Source organism: Patiria miniata, unplaced genomic scaffold (assembly GCF_015706575.1).
Source record: "Patiria miniata isolate m_02_andy unplaced genomic scaffold, ASM1570657v1 HiC_scaffold_6, whole genome shotgun sequence".
Taxonomy (NCBI): domain Eukaryota; kingdom Metazoa; phylum Echinodermata; class Asteroidea; order Valvatida; family Asterinidae; genus Patiria; species Patiria miniata.
This window is the reverse complement of record NW_024037073.1, coordinates 9,716,198-9,737,124: the sequence shown is the minus strand read 5'-3', so window position 1 is coordinate 9,737,124 and position 20,927 is coordinate 9,716,198. Positions and strand designations below refer to the sequence as shown.

Sequence of the window (20,927 nt, the reverse complement as noted above, 5' to 3'; positions counted from 1 at the left end):
CGAGCGAACACCCTAGTGACCTTGTGCCCCCGCTGAATAAATAAGGATGGAAATCGAGGTGTGGGAATTTTGGTGAATCCTTTGATAGAAGTAACAGAATATAAACTTTTTCCTGAAGAAAGCTCCTGGATAATTAACTCCCGGGGCCGGCAGCAACAATGTGTGCAAAATGTATACATGTATTAAAAGTATTATTTTATGGACGAATTTGCGCTCCATAGTAATAAAGTAAGTTTGTACTTTTGTGTGCTGTAATACATCGCGGACGATATCGGGACATACAGCGCCTGTAGCCTGTAAGTTAACAGGTGTAGTTTGAGAGCTGAAGCACCGCTGATGATGCAGATAGATGGGCTGCTCTGCATGCTCTGACGTGACTGAGATTGAGGTAAGAAATCTAATTATTTGGAAGACCAATGGTGACATAAAGCTTCATTGTTCACGTCTTGTTTGTAAATTTTCCTGCAGACGAGATAAGTGTCATTAGATTGTACTTGGGTCTGTGTTTGTAGGCTCGTAAAATCGCAGTTGTCGTTTACACGTACGTTGAGTGGTATACAACTGTATAAGCTGTAGGCTACTATTGTTGATGTACCCTAACGTGGCGCGGCCCCCAACGTGGCGCACTTTGATTTTACGCCTGTAGCACCTACCTAGAGCAAAAGTTTTAACTGAAATTTCACAGAAAGTGAAATTTCATCAAGTTCTAAACACTCCTGTTCATAAATCACGAGTTTATTTACCCGTAACAAAGTTAGAAGAAACATTTATTTTGGCGTGATTTTCCGATTTTATTTTCAAGTGCAAAGTGAACCCTTTGAAAATGCCCCGAAAATAAGAAAATAATTTTCTGACAAACAGCTGGCTGGGTATGTAAGAAGAGATTATAATTATTTATCAGAATTTATCAAGTTCACAGAAATTCTTAAATGTTAATTTGGAATTTTCTGAGATTTATTCAAGTGCGCCACGTTAGGGAACACTCCGCCAATTTGTGCCCAATTTCCGGACGCCACCGTTTTTGAATTTCGGATTAAATTTTATGAAACCGAAATTGTTCACGGAGATTAAATAGCAAGCATTAATAAGGTAAAAGTACTAGTATTTTACTGCATGAATTTGAGGTTTGTCATGTCAACAAAGAGGTTTGGCAACACTACACGAGGAAAGTCGGGTAAGCTTCGAAGTGCGCCTCGTTAGGGAACATGACTATATAGTGTATTGCTGTAGCGCATACTAGCGCCGCTAGCTACGCAGCGCTGTAGCCGGATATTTGCTGTCAAGATAGTAATAAAATACAACATGGTTTGTGGGGAAATAGTGAAAACTAATGACCCTAACCCAATCATCCAACATCGAGGGATCATTTGTTTTCACTATTTCCTCGCAAAAACATGTTGGATTTGTATTACTATACCTCAAGCTCATAAATATTCATCAGGCAGCTGTGGTATTTCATTGGTCCATTCCACCATGTTTTTCATCGTGCAGTATTTGGATAAAGGGAACATTATTTTAATTTAAGAAGACAAACAGAATAGAAAGTTAATTTTGTGTCATTTAATAGCTTTTTCATTCACACAAAACACTGGATTGACTATAAATTTGGGTCCGTATCATACGTCTGATGCCTCATACCGGTAGGTCCGACGCTTTATTGTCAGGTGCATCTTTTTTTGTCAACGGTAACCTTTTTTGGTCAATGACGGTTCATCTTTCACATCTTTATAAAATACTTACTGCAAAACACTCAGGCATCCCATATCAATTGTCGCACGGCAATTTTTACTGGCGTGCTATTCGTGCAACCTAGCGTCGCAGCACACAATCCCATTTGTAGGTTAAATTTGAATAAAAATCTGGAACGCTGACTTAATCCAATGCTTTGCACGTTTTAACTTTGCATTCTCCCGACCAAAGAGACTGTTACTATATCACGTGATTCGGGGCAAGCCTTATGCTCGCAACCCCAGCTCCGGCATGGTCTGGTGTCTCTCGTGCCAATATTTTCAATGGGGAGCGCTGATAAATCCTACAATCAGGCACACTATATTAACTAAAAGTTTACAAATGCACCCTTCTCATTTAGGGGGAGACCTTTCCCATGTATGTCAAATTCTTACATTTTGCTAGTGCATTTTTTTTTATGGAATTTTTTTTGTATGTTATGGATCCTAACCAAGATTTTGAGCAATTTTGTTGAAAAAAAAGTTCCAATAAATCAAAAAGAGAAAGAAAATGGAGCAGGTGATCCTATATGTACCTTTTAGAAACTAATTATGCTGATTTATCCTGTAGAAGCAGTTTTTATGTCTAATTTTCTCTATCTGTATTAAAGGGCATGTAAACAAATTTTTAGAAGTAGAAACATGTGCAAATTACCCGGAAACTTCTACCGGTACTGATTTAAAGTAACAATATGACTGGTACCAAATACCCTGTGATATTATTCCGCCAGAGCCTGAGATGGTATCATTGCTTGGGAAGAAAACAATCATTGAACTTTGAAGGTGGTTTAAAGCCAAAGCCCATCATTTGCAGCTATCCAAAAAGTGACTGACGTAATTAGTGATGGAAAACATACTTGGTTGAAATAGTAAGAAGACTAAACTCCCTGTGAAATTATTCTCTCTGGCAAGCTGTCATTTTGAAGAAATCATGGAAGAAGCCCTTTCCAACGGTGCGTCTTAAGAAGCACCGTTGGAAATGTTCGTTAGTAGTTCGTTTTTTTATTCGGCGAAGCGCGCGCAAGCGTTGACACGATGCAGACGCGCGCGCAGTTGCTATAATTCGTCGGATCGGTGCGCGACATCGCGTAGCTGCAACCGGCTCAGTGAGAACGTGTCTCGGACGCTGAATTCAGGCCCAATTCAAAACATGATTCAGCAACTTTTGATTTGGAATCGAGATCCTAGAATGTTGTTTTTCTCGGAATATACAGCATTCACTGAGCTAAAACTTCATCAGGTTAGTTGTTCAGCACCCTTTTTTTTTAGATTTTGAGCACTTTTGTTGCTTCAAACGAACAAAATGCACAAATTACAAATGATGTACTATACCTTTAAGAAAGTTTGCCAATGGGCACAGTTTTGTTATGTGTAACCCTGCTTTATAGTGACCCCAACCCAGTTACGTGACCCCAACAATTTTGCACACATGCATACAGACGGGTACATTGAAGGTTTTGCCTGTTTTTTTTAAATGTCCAGGGGCCACTAAGCTAAATTTTCAACCGGTTTAGTTGTTATGCATCCTTGGTAGGATTTTGAGCAATTCTGTGGAGGAAAGAAATTGTACAAACAGCAGATGATCCTGTGTACCTTTAAAGCTACAGTCCATCATTTGCAGCTATCCAAAAAGTAACTGACGTAATTATTGTTGAAAAGCGTACTTGGTTGAAAGATAGTAAGGGGACTAAACTTCCTGGGAAATTATTCCCTCTGTCATTCTGAGAAAAAAAAATAGAATAAAAGAATGTCATTTACAAAGATGTGTCAAATGACACATTTTTGGAAATTTCCGTTAGTAGTTGGTTTGTAATTGGGTGAATCCGTAAATGGGTGCAAGCATTGAAACGATGCACATGCATGTGCGTGAGGCTGCTATTATTCGTCGGATCAGTGTGTGGCATCGTTTCACTATCGGCTGAATGATTGAGAATCATGTCACAAATGCTGATTTCGGGATTGTGTCACAAAGAGGGGCAATCCAAACTATGACGTGGCAACTTGTGAACTGAACTCGAGATCCAGAATATTTTGTTGAATTTTCTTGAAATGTAGGCCCTACAGCATTCACAGAGCTAAAACTTCATCAGGTTAGTTGTTTTAAAAGCATCCATCTTTAGATATTGAGTATTTTTGTGCACTTCAAACGAAAAGAAATGCACAAATGACAAAACAGTCTATTCTACCAACTGATTGTTTTACTAGTTTATGTCGTTGGAGAAGTTTAAATTATGTCTAAATTCTCCATCTGTGAGCATGGAACTAAGTGTATTTAACTCCACGCTGTTAGGACCTGAATACAACATCAATATATACATATCCCAAATAAAATAACTCAAAACTGATGTACTGTAGTTAGTGTATTCACTGTGTTCACTTGAACGGCATAACTGTTGACTCTGCGGCACAACTCCTGACCTCGAAGCGAAAGCCTCCTGTGATTGGCCCCCAATAAGGAATTCTAAGGCCCATTGACCAATTACGCGCATGGTTGACGGCACAATCACCCAGATGGTTATTACAGGTAATAGCCCCTACTGCCCCTAGGTAACACATCATTCAACTGTAGGCGACAAACAACCCAGCAGACTGCAAACCCCCATTCATTTGAGGAATGCTTGGCGTGAACCTTGAAGTGGCAATTTGAAGTGCTGTTTTGCGATTTAATGCGCAAAATTCATTGTGTCTTCCCCCTACTCCAGGTTTTAATAGTCGTTTTCCCTCCTTTTGAGTCGAGAACATTTACAGCTTCAGACAGAAAGTGCTAGTGGTAATAGATTTCTTATGAAGTTGTGTAAAACTTGGTCGTAAGCGTTGTTTAATAGAGATGATGGTTTGTGAAGGCGTGAAGGTGTCAATCTTTTAAAAAATACATGGTGGAAATTGAATTATTTTTTTTAGGGGGATAGTTTATTACTGTAGGATTTCACACTAGAATTCCTGAGGTGTCATTTTCTCATTTTCTCCCAAATATGACCACTTTAAGTTAGGGGGGGGGGGGAGAGGGGGTTGTTGTTGATAAAATGGCTCATTTTATGCATGTGAAAAGGAGGTGTGATCTGAAATTGGCTTCGCACACATTTATTCATTCATTCATTTTCATGGATGACTAATTGATGAGTTGGGCCCAACTGTCCATATCAAGCATAGTGTTGGAAAGAGATGGACCGCTCAGACCAGTTTCTAGCTCGATGGATGTTTTCAGGGTCATCTTGTTGGGACGACCTCTTCGACGAGGGGCATCAGGATTCCAGAGGAGAACTCAACTAGCTTTGTGAAAGTTTGAAACGGCTGTAAAGTTATCAAAATCCAGTGAACCCCAATTGGGCCTTGGAAATTTCTCGCACTAGAACATGTTGAATATAAATATTACATTGAATTCATATCAACATGAATTTACTTAAAGTCTAATGATTTCCTATGGTTTGCAGTCAGTGAGACAGAGAAATTCTGTGTACACACCGTTGCAGTATTAACAGTAGCCTATCATTTATGCCTTGCCTGGCCGTGTTAGATGTTATCCAGTTTTGTTTAAATGTTGGACCTTTGTCGATTTCAAAACATGTAGGCGAGACAATAGCCTACAAAATAAAACGTTGATTCCAAAAACAAGGGTGGACCCAGGGAGGTTAGGGGGGGGGGGGGGAGTAGGGGCGGAGGATGTGCCGGGGGGATGGAAAGACTCTCCCAAATAAAAAATGGCATTATTTGAGAACAATTCGGTCACTTTGGGGGGGGGGGGACATGATTCCCCCCCTCATCCCACTAGATTAGCCACTGAAAAAATACCTAAGTCTAGCATAAAACAAGTCAGTTCCCTAAAATAGGTTGTCTGCCCAAAGCCATGGGGGGGGGGGTGCTATGTTAGACTCATCCAGAAAACCGCTTTTGGGTATGATTAATCAGTGGCTGTAATGCGTACAGGAAAGCCCGGAGGCCAGGGGGGAAATGTGTCTCATTAGCCCAGCCGTCCCTAGGCTACAGAGAACGTGCTAGGTTCCTTTCAGGTTACGTCGATGTGTGAGGGTTGGGGCGGGGGTTATAAACGGAATGGGGAGACATTGACTTAAATGAATTACAGTCCTTCACGTGGGCTGGGGGTCTCTGGAGAGTAGAACTTGACTTTACTGCATAATGGTGTCTTGTTAAAGGTATACTGTAGGACCATTGGGTTATTGTGCAAAATTGCTCAAAATATTCAATAAGGTGCATAGCAACTATTTTTTGTGCAAGTTTCAGCTCCGTGGCTAAGATTCTTTTTGAGAAAACAGATACATTTTAGGGGTCGCTTTACCGGGTGATGCTATAAATTTGTTGTCCACTTTTTTCCCCTGTCCCTGTTGCACCTGACATCTATTTCAATCAATTTTATGATGAGCAATTCCCAGAGCATGAATTCAACCTTGTCAGTTTCCCTTTGTGGTTATTGGATGAAACCGGCTGTCTGGTCTCAGATTGCTATTTCCTTGCATTGCAGCGTTGCTAATGTGGCTAGCATCACGACCTTTTGGCAAAGATTTATCTGTAGGACCACATTCAGTGGTGGCGCTAGGGCGGCGCTAGGGGGGGAGTTGTCTTTCTTGCCCCCTTTGCCCCCAAAGAAGAAAACAAGACAAAATAGAGAAAAAAATTAAGGTAAAAAAAGGGAGTGACTCCAAGTCAATATTTTACTACATTGAATGAAGACTGGGAACCCTCTATTGAACAGACCCTCCAAGCGTCAAATGAAGGGCCCCCCCCATAATTGTCTATTTTTCCAATTCAAGTGGAAACGCGGTGATACACCGCGTTCCCACTTGAATTGGAAAAAGGTGGATCAAGATCCTGCATTTTAGTGTGATCGTTATCTTACCGCAACGAAACCGCAAGACGCGTTCCCACTTATGCTTGATCCACCTTTTCGTACGGAAATGTGGTGTCCGAAAGGTCACTGAGTTCGGAATTACGCGCGCTCTGTGGGAGTGCCATTGTTGCATGGTTGCGTGCTAGACCAGGATGGGTCAGTTTTCAAACAGCACTATCAGAATTCACGGACAAAAATTACGCAAATTCACCAACATAAATCACGGATCCGTAGAGGATCCGTGCGTGCATAAATTAACAGGTGAAATCCAACAGATCAGAGCCGCTCATTGTGTGACATCACGTCAGAAACCAATGCATCGATAAGGGATTCCCTGGTTCTGAAGCTTCTCATTGGTTAGAAACGGTCACATGATGTACTACGACATCATTTCCAATTTTCTATAATCAATACTTCAGATTTGTCACCTCAGTACGTACCGCTTATCGGCACTATTCTCATCGCATACTCGTAAGCTTTCCATGATTCTGTGCCAAAGTGAAGTCTTTTGGTGAGTGCGGACTCAGAGTCACTTATGGATGGAAAAATAAGTAAAATTTCAGGAATGAAAAAGGTTTAGTAATGGACGAACACGCAACAAAAATAAGGCCTAGTGTAGTTTTAGGATACCACGTGCGCTTTTGCATGCGCGGTGCTAGCCCGTAGTTCAGCGGTTGTTTATTGTGCATGTTGTATACGCTGGAAATGTTCACATGAGCTACACGCCTGAAAACGTGTTTCTTCGTTCATGAGACCACAACATTTTCGCGCCACTCGTGCACCGGGCGGATGTTAACAGGTCAAATTGCCGGATCAGATCCACCTTTTGCGTTCCCATCTGATCGTGATCCGGCAATTGCTGGATCTGATCCACCAATTGGGGGATCTGTATCCTGGTCCAGAGGTGGATCAGAAAAGGTGGATCTGATCCTGATCCACCTTATAACGGTTAGCGTTCCCACTACACACAATTGCCGGATCTGATCCACCAATTGGGGGATCTGATCCGGCAATTTGGCAAAAGGTGGATCAGATCCCCCAATTGGTGGATCAAGTGGGAACGGGGTCTATGTTGCCCCCAAATTCTTTCTTTGCCCCCCCCCCCCCCCCCCCCCCCCCCATTGGAGAGTCTGGCACCGGCACGGCCCACATGGTGTGAACGTTTTTTTGATATCAGCTCTTCCACAGATTCTGTATCTTGATTGGCCAAGAGCAAGTCGCACTGCATTTACTATTTTTACTAAACATTGCTAAAAGGTACAATGTATATAAGTGTCAAGAAAAACATGTCCTACTTTTGATCTTAAATAACTCTGTTGTGTAGGCCTACCAGTGGAATTAAACCAAACTTTCAGATCATGCAAAACAAGGCATGACACCGTCTCCAGCGCATCAACAAATGCTGTTTTTAACTCCCTTGGGGGCAATGGCGCTTGCTCCCCTCGGGTGTTAAAAAGGTCATATTCCACATCACAGCAGTCCACAATTGTTAAGTGTGACCAATGAAAGAAGAGCGCATTTGATTCCTAAAGATGTACGGGGCGTAATAAAAAACACAAAACCAGTTGTCCATTATTCTGTTCGATTATTTTTGGGTTATTTACAGGAACTATGAAAACCATACAGTCAGCAAGTGTTTTTTTTTTTTTTCATCCGGATGAAGTCTGAATGGATAATCTCTAGCTTTCAAGGTTCTTTTGCCGAAGTTGTTAAGCACAGCGCGACAGTTCTGGCCCTGTAAACACAAAAGCGCTGATATCTGACATCAAGGCTTTAATAAGTGCAAAAGCTATGAAATGTGACGCGCTGTGTGCGGCGTTTATAGAGAGTGTTTGTTGTAACGAGTTGCAAGTCTGAATAAAAATCCTGGATTTGCCTGGTTAGTTTAAAGGCAGTTTTACAAAACTTGCGGTGATGCTGAAGTCTAGGTTGTATGTGTGGTGACAACATCGTCAGTTTAGTTGGCACAATGTCACTCATGACATGCCACAGACACATATACATGTATGTATTTTCATATTTTTTTGTAACAAAATTTTCTGAAAATTTTCTGAAAATTTTCTGAAAACTCATGACATGCCACAGACACATATACATGTATGTATTTTCATATTTTTTTGTAACAAAATTTTCTGAAAAGAAAAAACAGTTAATAAATTTAAACTTCAGCATGACCCAAAACTGCATCTAACACCTTTTTACATTTTGAAAGGTACAGTTTGGAGAATTTGCAACAGAATTCGGTATGAATTTGGTGGTTTGATTGCATCTTTTATACAATTACATCGATAATCAGGGCTTCATGGTAAAGTTACATCTTTCTTTTGCCCCCAAACCCGCCCTTCTCCCCCACCAAAAAAAAGGAATAAAGTTGGTAAATATCCTTCTTTGATAATTTCCTTTTTCAAACCCTCAGGTTCTGCTTGGTCACTGACATGTCTTAGCCAATCAGCTCGTGTCGCCTGCAGTTGGAGTCCAATCATCAAGCTGCATAGTGTGAAGCGGGGACATCCAACATGGCCGCCTTCCCGCGAACCGTCCTACCGACGCTTCTCGTAATTCTCCATCTAACGGCCGCCGTGATTGGCCAGCTGGTGCTCGTCAACCGCCCATTGGAGGTTGCGATTGGCCGGACCGCTCTGCTGGATGAGAGCGTGCTGGCATTCCAGGTGCCGGGGGAGGGAGAGCAGTGTAAAGTGGAGGTGGCTGTGGACGAACCGTTTTATCAACGAGTGGGAAAGCTTGATCCACAGGTAATTAAAGGGAATGTACATCATTGGCTTTTGCTGTCATTTTCAGAAAGGAACTGTTTGAGGGGTTAGTATAACAGATCAAATATTGTTACACTGACATGTTTAGAGGTTTTGTGCTCGAAAATGCTGGAAAAACCAAGAAAAACAAAAATGTTCAAGTAGTCTGGTTCCCTGACTCCACTAAAGATAAAATAGATCAATTTATAGATGCCTGAAAAATGTAAGGTAAAGGAACCAGTCTAGCTGGCCTGCACCCGTTCATGAACATGTAACCAATTAGCAAACAAAATTTGGGCTGAACAAAATTGATAAATCTGGAGCAGTAGTTGAAAAATAGTCAGGTTTTTTCAACTGTGGTCGGCCGACCACTGTTGGAAATGTATACAAAAATACAATTTTCTTGAACAAGACTTCACACCAGGTGCCATAATTTTACAGGATGCTTAAGACTGTCATTTACCAACATCCTAGTAAGGTATTTCGTAAAAACTTGGTAGTTTTATTTTTCGATGTTTGCAAATGTTGTATATTCCCTTTAATCCTAAAAAAAAAATCTAAAATTTAGCAACCATGTGTTCAAATTGGATGCCCTGTGCTCTTCAAGATAAGTACAGTGGAACGTCGCTATACCGAACACTGCTATATTGAACATTCGGCTATACTGAAAATCGTCCTTGGCTCCTGATTTTTGTGTACAAAACTTTACCGAAAATTGTTGTAGCAAAATGTCAACAGAAGAGCGACAAGTTGCTATTTCCCCAAGGAATAGAAGGGGAAAGCCACCCATTGCTGTAGGTAGTAATCTAACAACTGGGAAATTACATAATTCAATATGTTGGAAAAAAAACTCCTAGTTTTTGAGGTGAAACTCAAAAAGAGCACGTGGAGTGCATCTTGGTTGTATGAAAAGTCGTATTAAAATTGGAGGATTTGAGACTGTTAGAGGAAGGATTAAAAGCCCAATTTCTCGTTTTTTTTACCATAAGTGAAGAATCTTTACAGATACAACACTAGTCTTTCCGAAACAGAAAGAAAACCTTTTTATTGAAAAGTTGCCAAAAATAGAAGAAAAACAAGGGCCTTTGTACAAAAGAATACTTGTACAAGTACCCAACCGTTACAGAAACGGTACATGGTTCCAATAAAACCTGTAAATGCAAACCCTTTTCTAAGAATGAAAATTTCCTAGAAATTCTTAAAAGAGTTGTGCAAAATTTGAGCTCAACCTTCCTACTTAAAAATGTGAAGTTTTCAAAGCTCATTAGAAATTGGGGCTACTGTATAGATTCTGTATCTTAGATTTAGCGAAATACTGGTACATTTACAGCAGCCAAGCAACATTTACCCATTCACGAATGTTCATGGTTCACCTAATGAAACCCCAAGAATGAGTTTAATTTACAATCGGCGCAGGGTGTTGGTCATGTTTTGGCCCATTTATCACTAAGTCTGCAGACTGTGTGTCCTCAGGTTGGTTGATCTCAAAGATATTGGTGTTCTTCAGTCCATTGTCAAGGACAATTTAATGTGACAAGCAGAGTTGTGCCCTTTTTACCCCCCCCCCCCCCTTAATATACACACGCAAGGTGATAGGGACATGAAACATGATTCAAATTTACCAGGCCGCTGCTTAAAGGTAATTATATCATTTGCAAACATCAAAAAACAGAACTACATGTACTAAATTATTATGAAATACTCTGTAGCTTACTTGACTGTACCGTAAGTGAATAATAGTCTCAAGCATCCTGTGAAATCATGGCACCTGGTGTGCTGTCATTTTCAAGAAAAGTGGAATTTTTGTATCAATTTCCGATGATGGTCGGCCGACCATCATTGGAAGAAACCTAACTTTGTTTCAAATACTGCCTCCCATTTTCCAAATTTAGTTGGTCCACATTTTGTTTGCAATTCGGTGCACATCCGTGAACAGGTGCATGCCAGTTAGTCTGGTTCCCTGACCTAACAACTCCCCGACATCTATAAATTGTTCTGTTTCATCTGAAGTAGGGTCAGGGAACCAGACAACAAAAACAGCATTTTTTCTTGGTTTTTCCAGCATCTATGCACACACAATTTAAACAGGTCAGTGTAACAATATTTGCTTTAAAATACTAACCCCGAAGTCCATCCATTTCTGAAAAAAATTCTAGCTCGGGAATAAACACAGGAGATAAATTAATGTACATATATCTTAGTTTTCATGCATTAAAAAAAAAAAGGAAATAGGGTACATGTGCCAGTTCATGTTGTTTTTTCATAAGGGAAGTTGGAAGATTTTAAAGGAAGACTGTAAAACCTGACACATGTTTTGTGTAAACTTTTCTGTACTTTGTTAAAAAAAATGTTCTCAATTTGATTGATTATGCATTTGGTGAACAGTTTATCCCCAAAAGTCATCTTTGACTGTAAAAGCCTTAAATTTCAAAGAGGTCATGGTCTTTAAATTGCCAAGACGATGACCTCCCTGACCTTTCATTGCCTTCTTAAATGTCTTTGTCCTTCACAAAAGAATATTTGTGACTTTGCCATTTTCAGAAAAATATTGTGTTTTGGGCCTACATATAGCCAGCGGTTACATGGCCAAGATTTTCTTGCCAGTATTGCTTATACTGACATGCATCCTAAATGCTTTGCTCCGTGTTGAAAGTATAGTCTGAAACTTTGAGAGGTTCGGATGATGCCCCAAAATTGTAATTTATTGAAATATCTTTATAAATTTGAAAGCGGGTAGACTTTACATCATGTGTTGCAACAGCAGTTGTAGAATCAAAAATTAAAAAACGCTTCGGCCTATAAGTAGAGATTTTGAACCGACGGACTGACGGTACCCTCTTTTGACCAATAGTGAACTGGCATTTCTCACGAGTGGTTTTCCCTTCTATTCCTTGGGGAAATAATAGCCATCTATTGCTCTTCAACATTCAAACATGATGTAGCAATGGGTCGTTTAATGTTCAGGAAATAAAAGTGGCCCAAATAGTGTTTGATACATGTACAACCGGTAGATTTTTTGTTGTTGATCTGTTGAGTTTTTTCAACAACAATGTTTGGTACGTTTTGTACATTAAAAGCAGGAGCCAAGGATGATGTTCGGTATAGCGGAATGTTCGGTATAGCGGTGTTCGGTAAAGCGGTGTTCCACTGTAATTCATTCTTTCAGCCAAAGCACACATAGGAATTTTTTCATTTGACATTTTTTGGTGTCTAAGAGGCTCCACCTTGCCTAATTCATGATTTGCAGTGCAATTCAAATGGGGGCATATGGCTCACTCTGCAGTCTGGTTCAACGTAGAAGGGGAACAAGTTTCTAAATGTGTCTTCAAATGAAGGATGTCCCTATAAAATGTAAGCTCTTTTATTTGCGTGGAGGTTTCTAGCCGACCAACTGTAGCCCACTGGGCGTCTAAAAGATGCCCGACTAAGAAACCTTCATGACTTAAGCCGTGGCTTAGAAGCTAACTCCTTATTCTGTAGTGGTTCTTGTGTGATATGTCCAGACATCCGTTCCCCGGCCCAGCCAGGATCTTACAGGAGTCAACCTCATGCAATTTCCTCACCAAATTCCCCGGATTTGCACGGCTTTTCATTGACGTGGCATTTCCAGCCACTACACTGCATGACTCAGAATCTTGTGTGCATTTGTGTAGCCATGGTAGCGCCACACTTAGCTTGTTTTGAAACCACGGTTTTTACATCCAGCTTTGGCTTTTAGAGGCTTATTTTTAAGAAAGTCAGACACAATATTTTCAAAATGGCTGGCTGAGGTGATTCAACGACTGAAGGTACCGTATCATGTTTGTGACATGATTTTCCAGTCAACATACAATGTATATGGTCAAAACCTGATCCAAACATTTATAAATGGCATCTTTTTTTTGAATTATCGCATCTTTTTCTTGAATTAAGCTCAAAACACATTGTTCTGTTAATTACGCCAACAGAGATGTTCAAAACCTGATCCAAACATTTATAAATGGCATCTTTTTCTTGAATTATCGCATCTTTTTCTTGAATTAAGCTCAAAACACATTGTTCTGTTAATTACGCCAACAGAGATGTTCTGTTTTAACCAACAGAGCTGTTCTTATCTATGTTTGTAATTAACTGTTAGTGTTTTTAAGAGTGAGCTGCCCAGCCCTATAGAATTGCTGTTTTACATCTTTTAAGGATAAATAAAATATCTTATATTGAATTTAATTGAACTAAAATGAATAAAAATGACGTTCACATAACATGTTCCTCAGTTTTCTGTGTAAATTGAATGCAAATACATGTACATGGTATGTCCCAGTGTTGAATGTCAGTTGCAATAAACCCATTTGATACATTTTAAAAGGAATATTTGGTATGAAGCCCGGAAAGGGACAGGGTGGAAATGTTTTTTGTAATTTGCTAATTCGTTCCCACGAATTGCTAATTCATTCGCATGAATTGCTAATTTGTTCACACGAATCGCTAATTCGTTCCCACGAATTGCTAACTCGTTCCCACAAATTGCTGTTTCGTTCCCACGAATTACTAATTCATTCGCATGAATTGTTAATTTGTTCACACGAATCGCTAATTCGTTCCCACGAATTGCTAACTCGTTCCCACAAATTGCTGTTTCGTTCCCACGAATTACTAATTCGTTCCCACGAATTGCAAATTCATTCGCACGAATTGCTAATTCGTTCGCACGAATTGCTAACTCGTTCGCACGAATTGCTATTTTGTTCGTATGAATTACTAATTCGTTCGCCGAATTACCAAATCCCACGAATTACTAACGCGTTCCTGGATCCACGAGTAAGCAATTCGTTCCCACGAATTAGAAAATCGTGGGAACGAAATAGCAATTCGTGCGAACGAAATAGCAGTTCGGACACACCAGCCAGACGGAATTGTGGGGTGATAGCATTGTGTTCCTTTTATCCCTTTTTCTAAAGATCCTCTTCTGGGGTGATGTTTTTCTATTGTTAAAATAGTGGGGTGATGTGTTCTGAGAGGAACATCACCCCACAAGTAGGGTATGGCAAGAACGTGCGAATGAAATAGCAGTTCGTGCGAACGAAATAGCAATTTGTGCGAACAAGTTAGCAATTCGTGTCAACGAGTTAGCAAATTACAAAAAACCTTTCCCCCCTGTCCCTTCCCGGGCTTCATAATTTGGAACTTTTTGGAAGGGACTTAAAGAAATAGTCTAAAAGTTGTGCATTGGACACTGGATATATGTGTGGGTACATCATACATTTTGCACAATATATACTGTACAGGTACTTGTACATGTGTACATGTAAGTCCTTCAACAAGCCAATTTTTAGAGAGTTCCTAAGGGTACACGCAGAGTCAAGTCCACTCCAGTGATTTACTTTATGGTCCCATTGGGAGTTCACAAGTAAAGCAACTGAAGGGCAGATTTTCTGAGTCAAAGCACCTGAAACCCAAAACCCTAAAAGGGTCAAACTTTAAACATTTGTTTGCAATACATGTCTGCTTTGATATAGTCCATGGCATTTTGTACACTTGAGGGCCGCAGATTGCACCAAAGATTTAGCCCAGGCTTTGCTTTGCTGAACAATTTAAACTTGATGAATTTTCCTGTAGTTTTGAGTGACTCCGACATTTTTAGAATCGATTTAATTTTTTTATCTGGTAAAGAAAGAATGTTGGAAAAACCTCCATCTACAGCCATACAGGGTGAGTAAAAAAAACCGGAACCCAAACCCAAAAATTATATTTCATATTTAAAAAATATGTAGCACCAAAAATAATAATGACTTGAAAGCCAATTTCATAAGCTACTTTTTGAAAAAATTACTGAAATTGCTCAATCCGTTCAAAGAATATCATTATTTAAATGCAATAACCCTAAAAGCTCTTTCGTCCAAAAATGCAATTTGAAGAATCGTTGTAACAATTGTCTTCAAACATCACCAGCGATAAAACCTCAGTTTAAAAGTTAAAAATATTCAACAAAGTCCTTTTGAAGGCCCGTCTTTAAAAAAAAAGGTGGATTTTATGAATCATATTGTTTGCCTAACCAGGGTTGTTAATAATTATATTGTGCACTACAGTTGTTGACAGCTGTTGAAACAAGTATTCTGTGTCATTTTCTTTGTTGTTTCAAACAATCAGAATACATAATAAAATGTTTTTGGACGAAACAGGTTTTAGGGTCATTGCGTTTAAATGGTGATATCCCTTGAACGAATTGAGCAATTTCAGTAATTTTGTCATCTAAAAGTAGCTTATGAAATGGACTTTTCAGTCATTATTATGTTTGGTGCTACATGTTTTATTTAAGTATGAAATGTATTTTTTGGGGTTTGGGCTCCGGTTTTTTTTACTCACCCTGTATAAAGAGTCTGCATGACTAGCGGTTAATCACAATGACAGGTCGTTAAGACTTGTAATCTGTCTGTAGAACATGATTTTTTTTCCCTCGAAAAATTTGTCTTGAAATATAAGTTTGGACACACAATTTGAGACAACCGGAAGCAATTGCAACTGTGAGTTTTACATGATAGATGTGAAAAAGGAATACCTTCACAGTGCCGTAAACTTCACTATTCATTAAAACACTCCCTCTCTGGTTGGCGATTTCAATAAGGCCAGCCCAGCAGTCAAAATCAATCAAGTGTCTGTTTCATATGGAGAACTAGGGAGCATTTGCTCACTGGCCACTAGTGGAGCTCTGTTTACGTGGGAAGACTGGCTCATGTCTAGGCGCTCTGAGCAAATTTTCGTTAATATGCGGAAAGTGTGTTGGTTTAACTTACTTCCTCGCATCGCATCACGAAATACAGATTTTCCTCTTCCACATGAATATAATTTCTTCATGATCAAAGGCGAATAATTATGTGCACTTTTTCATTGAAAAACGGGCAACTCAGTGAATATTTTGCGTTTCCTATGGAGGTCACGGCACATTTCCCCGATTTTTGAGGGTGCGGGTTTACTTCTTCGAACAGCACACGTGTGAACCCGGTCGCATACAATTACCTCGCACGGTTTCTGAAAGATAACACAATAAGCTTTCCATTCATGTAACAACCGTTTTGATTGGTTGAGAAGAACAAGGGGCACTTTTCTTGTCAAAGCAGACATCGCTTTTGTTCTGAGGATCGACCTGCTGTTTATGTATAGTCCGGTCAACGCAGTGGGGCTATGCAGGTCGCCGGGTCAATGCACCGTTGTGTGTGACCGCAGAGCATGCAGGGCTTTGATTTTCTGCACATATGGGTGGGCAAAGTTCTCCATATGTAGCAGTTGAGTGCTCCCTGCCATCATAATGCAGGATTGACTGGCAGTGATTGTTATAAAACCTGATATGGCCATGCTTTGACTGTAGGAGATTGATCTGTGCCTACCAGTCACCTGCTTTTGTCTGTTGATGGAATTTGACTGGTCACAGTGCCTACGACCCCTGGGGTCGTTGAATCTTGCAAACTGTACCCAATCATTAGGACTTTAGGAGGGCATTTCATGCGGCACCCACTCGTCACTTTTTGTTAGCATGATAAGCTGGATGGGAATTCAGTTTGAAAAAATTTAGGGTAACCGGATTTTCAAATCTCCAATTTCTCCCACCCTATTTACTACACCCACACTTTATTTGGTCTTCCAACAATATTGTTTCCATCGCGATCTTTACCCCATAATATGGTAGTTCTTTAATTGTGTTTTAGGAATTCGGAGCGGGACATTCAAAATTTCAAATCTGTCATTTTGAAATTGTCTTTCTTGCAATGTCTCGATGTTTGAAAGCTCCTAAGAAACATGTTTCTAATTTGCAGGTACATGTTCATGTAGAAGTTGAGCAGTTCATTTTGAAAATCTGTTTTACCAGAAAGTATAGATGAACCGACTTCGAAAATAACTTTTGTTCTCATTCTTCTCTCTCAGGTGTTTGACTGCGAGTTCTTCCCAGGCACCATCGGGTACATCCACTCAGGATCACCGCTCCTGGACCAGGACATCATCAAGCTCCGTGCCTACATGCTGACAGACACCGACACTGTCATTGAGACCTTCTACATCACGGTCAACGTGACTCAGGCACCCTACCGCGTGGTCCAGCCCATGATGAACATCGCGGTGGACGAATTCAACGGCATCTCAGACCCCATCGACATGCGCATCCTGGACTTTGATTTTGACCGCTCGCCGGAAGCCTCCTGCTTCGTGCGCGTCAACACAGTCACCAGCGGGCTGCCGCGTTACGGACACCTGATCAGGGGGGTAGGAGATGAAACGCAGGACGTCAGGGCGCTGTACGAAAACTGCGACGACTTCCTGTACCTCAACTTGCGGTACCAGCACGTCTTACCCCCGTCGCCCAACATGGATTACATCCCGCTCAGTATAGAGGTGGACGACCCCCAGAAACACGACCAGCCGTTCACAGAGCGGCTTTACCTTCCAGTGGACATCGTGCCGGCGTTTGAGAATCAGCATCCAGTGGAGGCATTCCTGGCACAGTACATCCTTGACGTGGATCAGTTCATCTTGACCACGATCACCACCGACGTTATGTCCGGATCAGATGACGAGACACGTTCCGGTGATCTGATTTTCTACGTCAGTAAACCCCCAGGCCCGGGGGAGGGCAACATTGTGCACCTGGACGACCAAAGCCGGCCAATCGAATCGTTCCGCCAGGCCGACCTATCGCGGTTGAATATTGCGTACAAAGCGCCAGACAGGAGCTACCCAACTGTCAGATTGATCGAGATTGAATTTGTAGTCTATGACGAATATTTTGCAAAGAGTGACCCCGTCACATTAACGGTTGCCGTTCAGCCCACCCAGACAAATGCCCCAAGAGTATCGGTCAACCGTGGGCTTACATTGTTGGAGGGACAGTCCCGCCCAATCCGCCCGCAAAATTTGGAGATCGTGGACAACGATAACCTGGACAGAGTCAGAATAAAAGTCGTCAGTGGCCCACGTCACGGCAGGGTACTCTTAAACAATCGGCCGATGATCATGTTCACTCCACGCGACATCGCCGCAGGTTCGGTGGTTTACCGCCACGACAACAGCGACACCTTAAAAGACAGCATCGAGCTGCGCATCACGGACATGTCACAAACCGTTCACACCTCGTTCCCGATCAACATCCTCCCAAATGACGACAGCGCCCCCACGCTCATCCGCAATATTCAAATTGAGGTCAACGAAGGCCAGACGGTGCGCGTCACCCGCTTTGCCCTCCTGGCCTCCGACAAGGATTCCAACGATGACTACATCGTGTACAGGATCACCACCCCTCCCCAGGCAGGTGAAATCCTGAAGAAGTACTCGGCCGACAGCTTTGGATATCCCGTCACCGACTTCACCCAACGAGACCTGTTCCGTGGCATGATCTACTACCACCACCTCGGCCAAGAGCAGTTCATGGATTCCTTTGATATCGTCCTCCTGGACAACAGCATTCCGCCAAACGTCTCTCCAACCCAAGTCGTGCTAGTCAGCATCTCTCCCGTCCATGACCTCCCTCCAGAAGTCTTCCCAGGAGCCACACTATCCATCACCGTCAAGGAAACGGAGATCGCCTTCATCACGCGGGAGCATCTCCGATACACTGATACCGAGTCAGACGATGGAGACCTCCGATACACTATCACCACCCCTCCCTATGTCATCTCCACCCACAGCCTGACAGATGCGGGCAGGATTTTCTCCACCACGGGCGTGGTCATGCCCATGAAAGACCCTACCATCCCCGCAGTTCGCACCTTTCAGCAGCGGGACATCGACCACCACACGATAGCCTACATGCCACCGTTTAAAGAAATCGGCCCCGATCCACGCGAAATCCGGTTTCTGTTTTCAGTGTCGGACCTGCACGGCAACGTCGTGCTCGGTCAGACCTTTGACATCACCGTCTTACCCGTTAACAACCGAGCCCCGGTGATTTTCACCAATAACCTCATGGTAGCCGAGGGTGGTATCCTGAGGATACTGCCAACCCATTTCATGATCACGGACATGGACACGTCAGTGAATGACCTCGTGATCACACTGACCTCACTGCCAGAGTACGGAGTCATCGTAGTCGGCAACGTCAATTTGACAGTTGGCGGAACATTCACGGTTGGCGATCTCAGTGCTGGCAGAGTAAGGTATCAACTTGAAAAATGCGATGTTTTCTTCAGGGATGTTGTAGAGTCCATCAGAAGTCCATCCCAAGTAAATCACAAGTCCAGTCACAAGTAAATCACAAGTCCAGGCACAAGTAAATCACAAGTCCAGGCACAAGTAAATCACAAGTCCAGTCACAAGTAAATCACGAGACCAATCACAAGTACATCACAAGTCCATTTACAAGTAAATCACAGGTCCAGTCACAAGTAAATCACAAGTCCAGTCACAAGTAAATCACAAGTCCAGTCACAAGTAAATCACGAGACCAATCACAAGTACATCACAAGTCCATTTACAAGTAAATCACAGGTCCAGTCACAAGTAAATCACACGTCCAGTCACAAGTCCAGTCACAAGTACATCACAAGGACAGTCACAAGTAAATCACAAGTCCAGTTTCTAGTAAATCACAAGTCCAGTCACAAGCACATCCCAAGTCCAGTCACAAGTACCGGTAAATCACAAGTCCAGTCATAAATAACAGGGGATGTAAAATGAGAACGGAATGTCTATGTAAAATCTCATTTGATTAGCTTGTAACCAGAATTGGGAGTAGAGAACTTGTGATGGACTTGCAGGGACTTACAATAAATCCACTAATGTAAATGTTGTGTTTTAGGGCTGTCTCGAATATAACTTCTATTCAAATATTCGATCATCAACAGAAGACTCGAAAAACCGGTTTGAATATTCGGAAGAAAACCTATGTACATGAGTGTGATGTTATTTTACAACGTAATTGTAAAGTTTTACCAAGCGCACTTTGCAAGCAACATTTGACGGGCGCGGCACGCACTTTTTGCTGGCGTGTTTAAACTTGATCGGTGAGTTTCGACTATTTAAATATTCGTTCAAACGCAGTTTCGAAAAACAAATATTAAATTTTTTTTAAAAGGGACAGCCTATTGTGCTTCTGGTAAAAAAAAGAGTAAACTCTGTCACGAGCAAATGTGGCCCATCAGGCCGGCGTTTGTCTCCCGTTTCGGTAACATGAAATGACTGAGAATATTTCTGTTTCCCCTGGATGGGATGCTAGTCCATCGCAGGTTACTCCCCAGCTAATGCCGGTACCCATTTATACTCCTGGGTGGAGAGAGGCAAATGGGGGTGAAGTGGCTTGCCCAAGAACACAACATATGACCGGCAGCTGGATTCAAACCCCTGACCCTCTGATCATGAGTCACGAACCCTAACCACTAGGCCACACTCCCCGCTGCATTGCCTACTCAGTTAACCCATATGTCACCTACATTACATACTCAGTTAACCCATATGTCACCTACATTACATACTCAGTTAACCCATATGTCACCTACATTACATACTCCGTTAACCCATATGTCACCTACATTACATACTCAGTTTACCCATGTTTCACCTACATTGCATACTCAGTTAACCCATATTTCACCTACATTGCATACTCAGTTAACCCATATGTCACCTACATTACATACTCAGTTAACCCAT

The 20,927-nt window shown here is 41.6% G+C and overlaps 1 protein-coding gene across 1 annotated transcript in view; it reads left to right on the top strand.

Moving 5' to 3' along the window:
- The first annotated feature begins 305 nt into the window (after nt 1-305).
- LOC119742737 (FRAS1-related extracellular matrix protein 1-like) overlaps nt 306-20,927 on the top strand; it is a 36,287-nt gene continuing 15,665 nt past the window's right edge. Inside the window, 3 exon segments of the mRNA XM_038218906.1 lie at nt 306-388; nt 8,987-9,323; nt 17,214-19,435. Coding sequence (XP_038074834.1) covers nt 9,087-9,323; nt 17,214-19,435 — 2,459 coding nt within the window. The 5' untranslated portion in view covers nt 306-388; nt 8,987-9,086.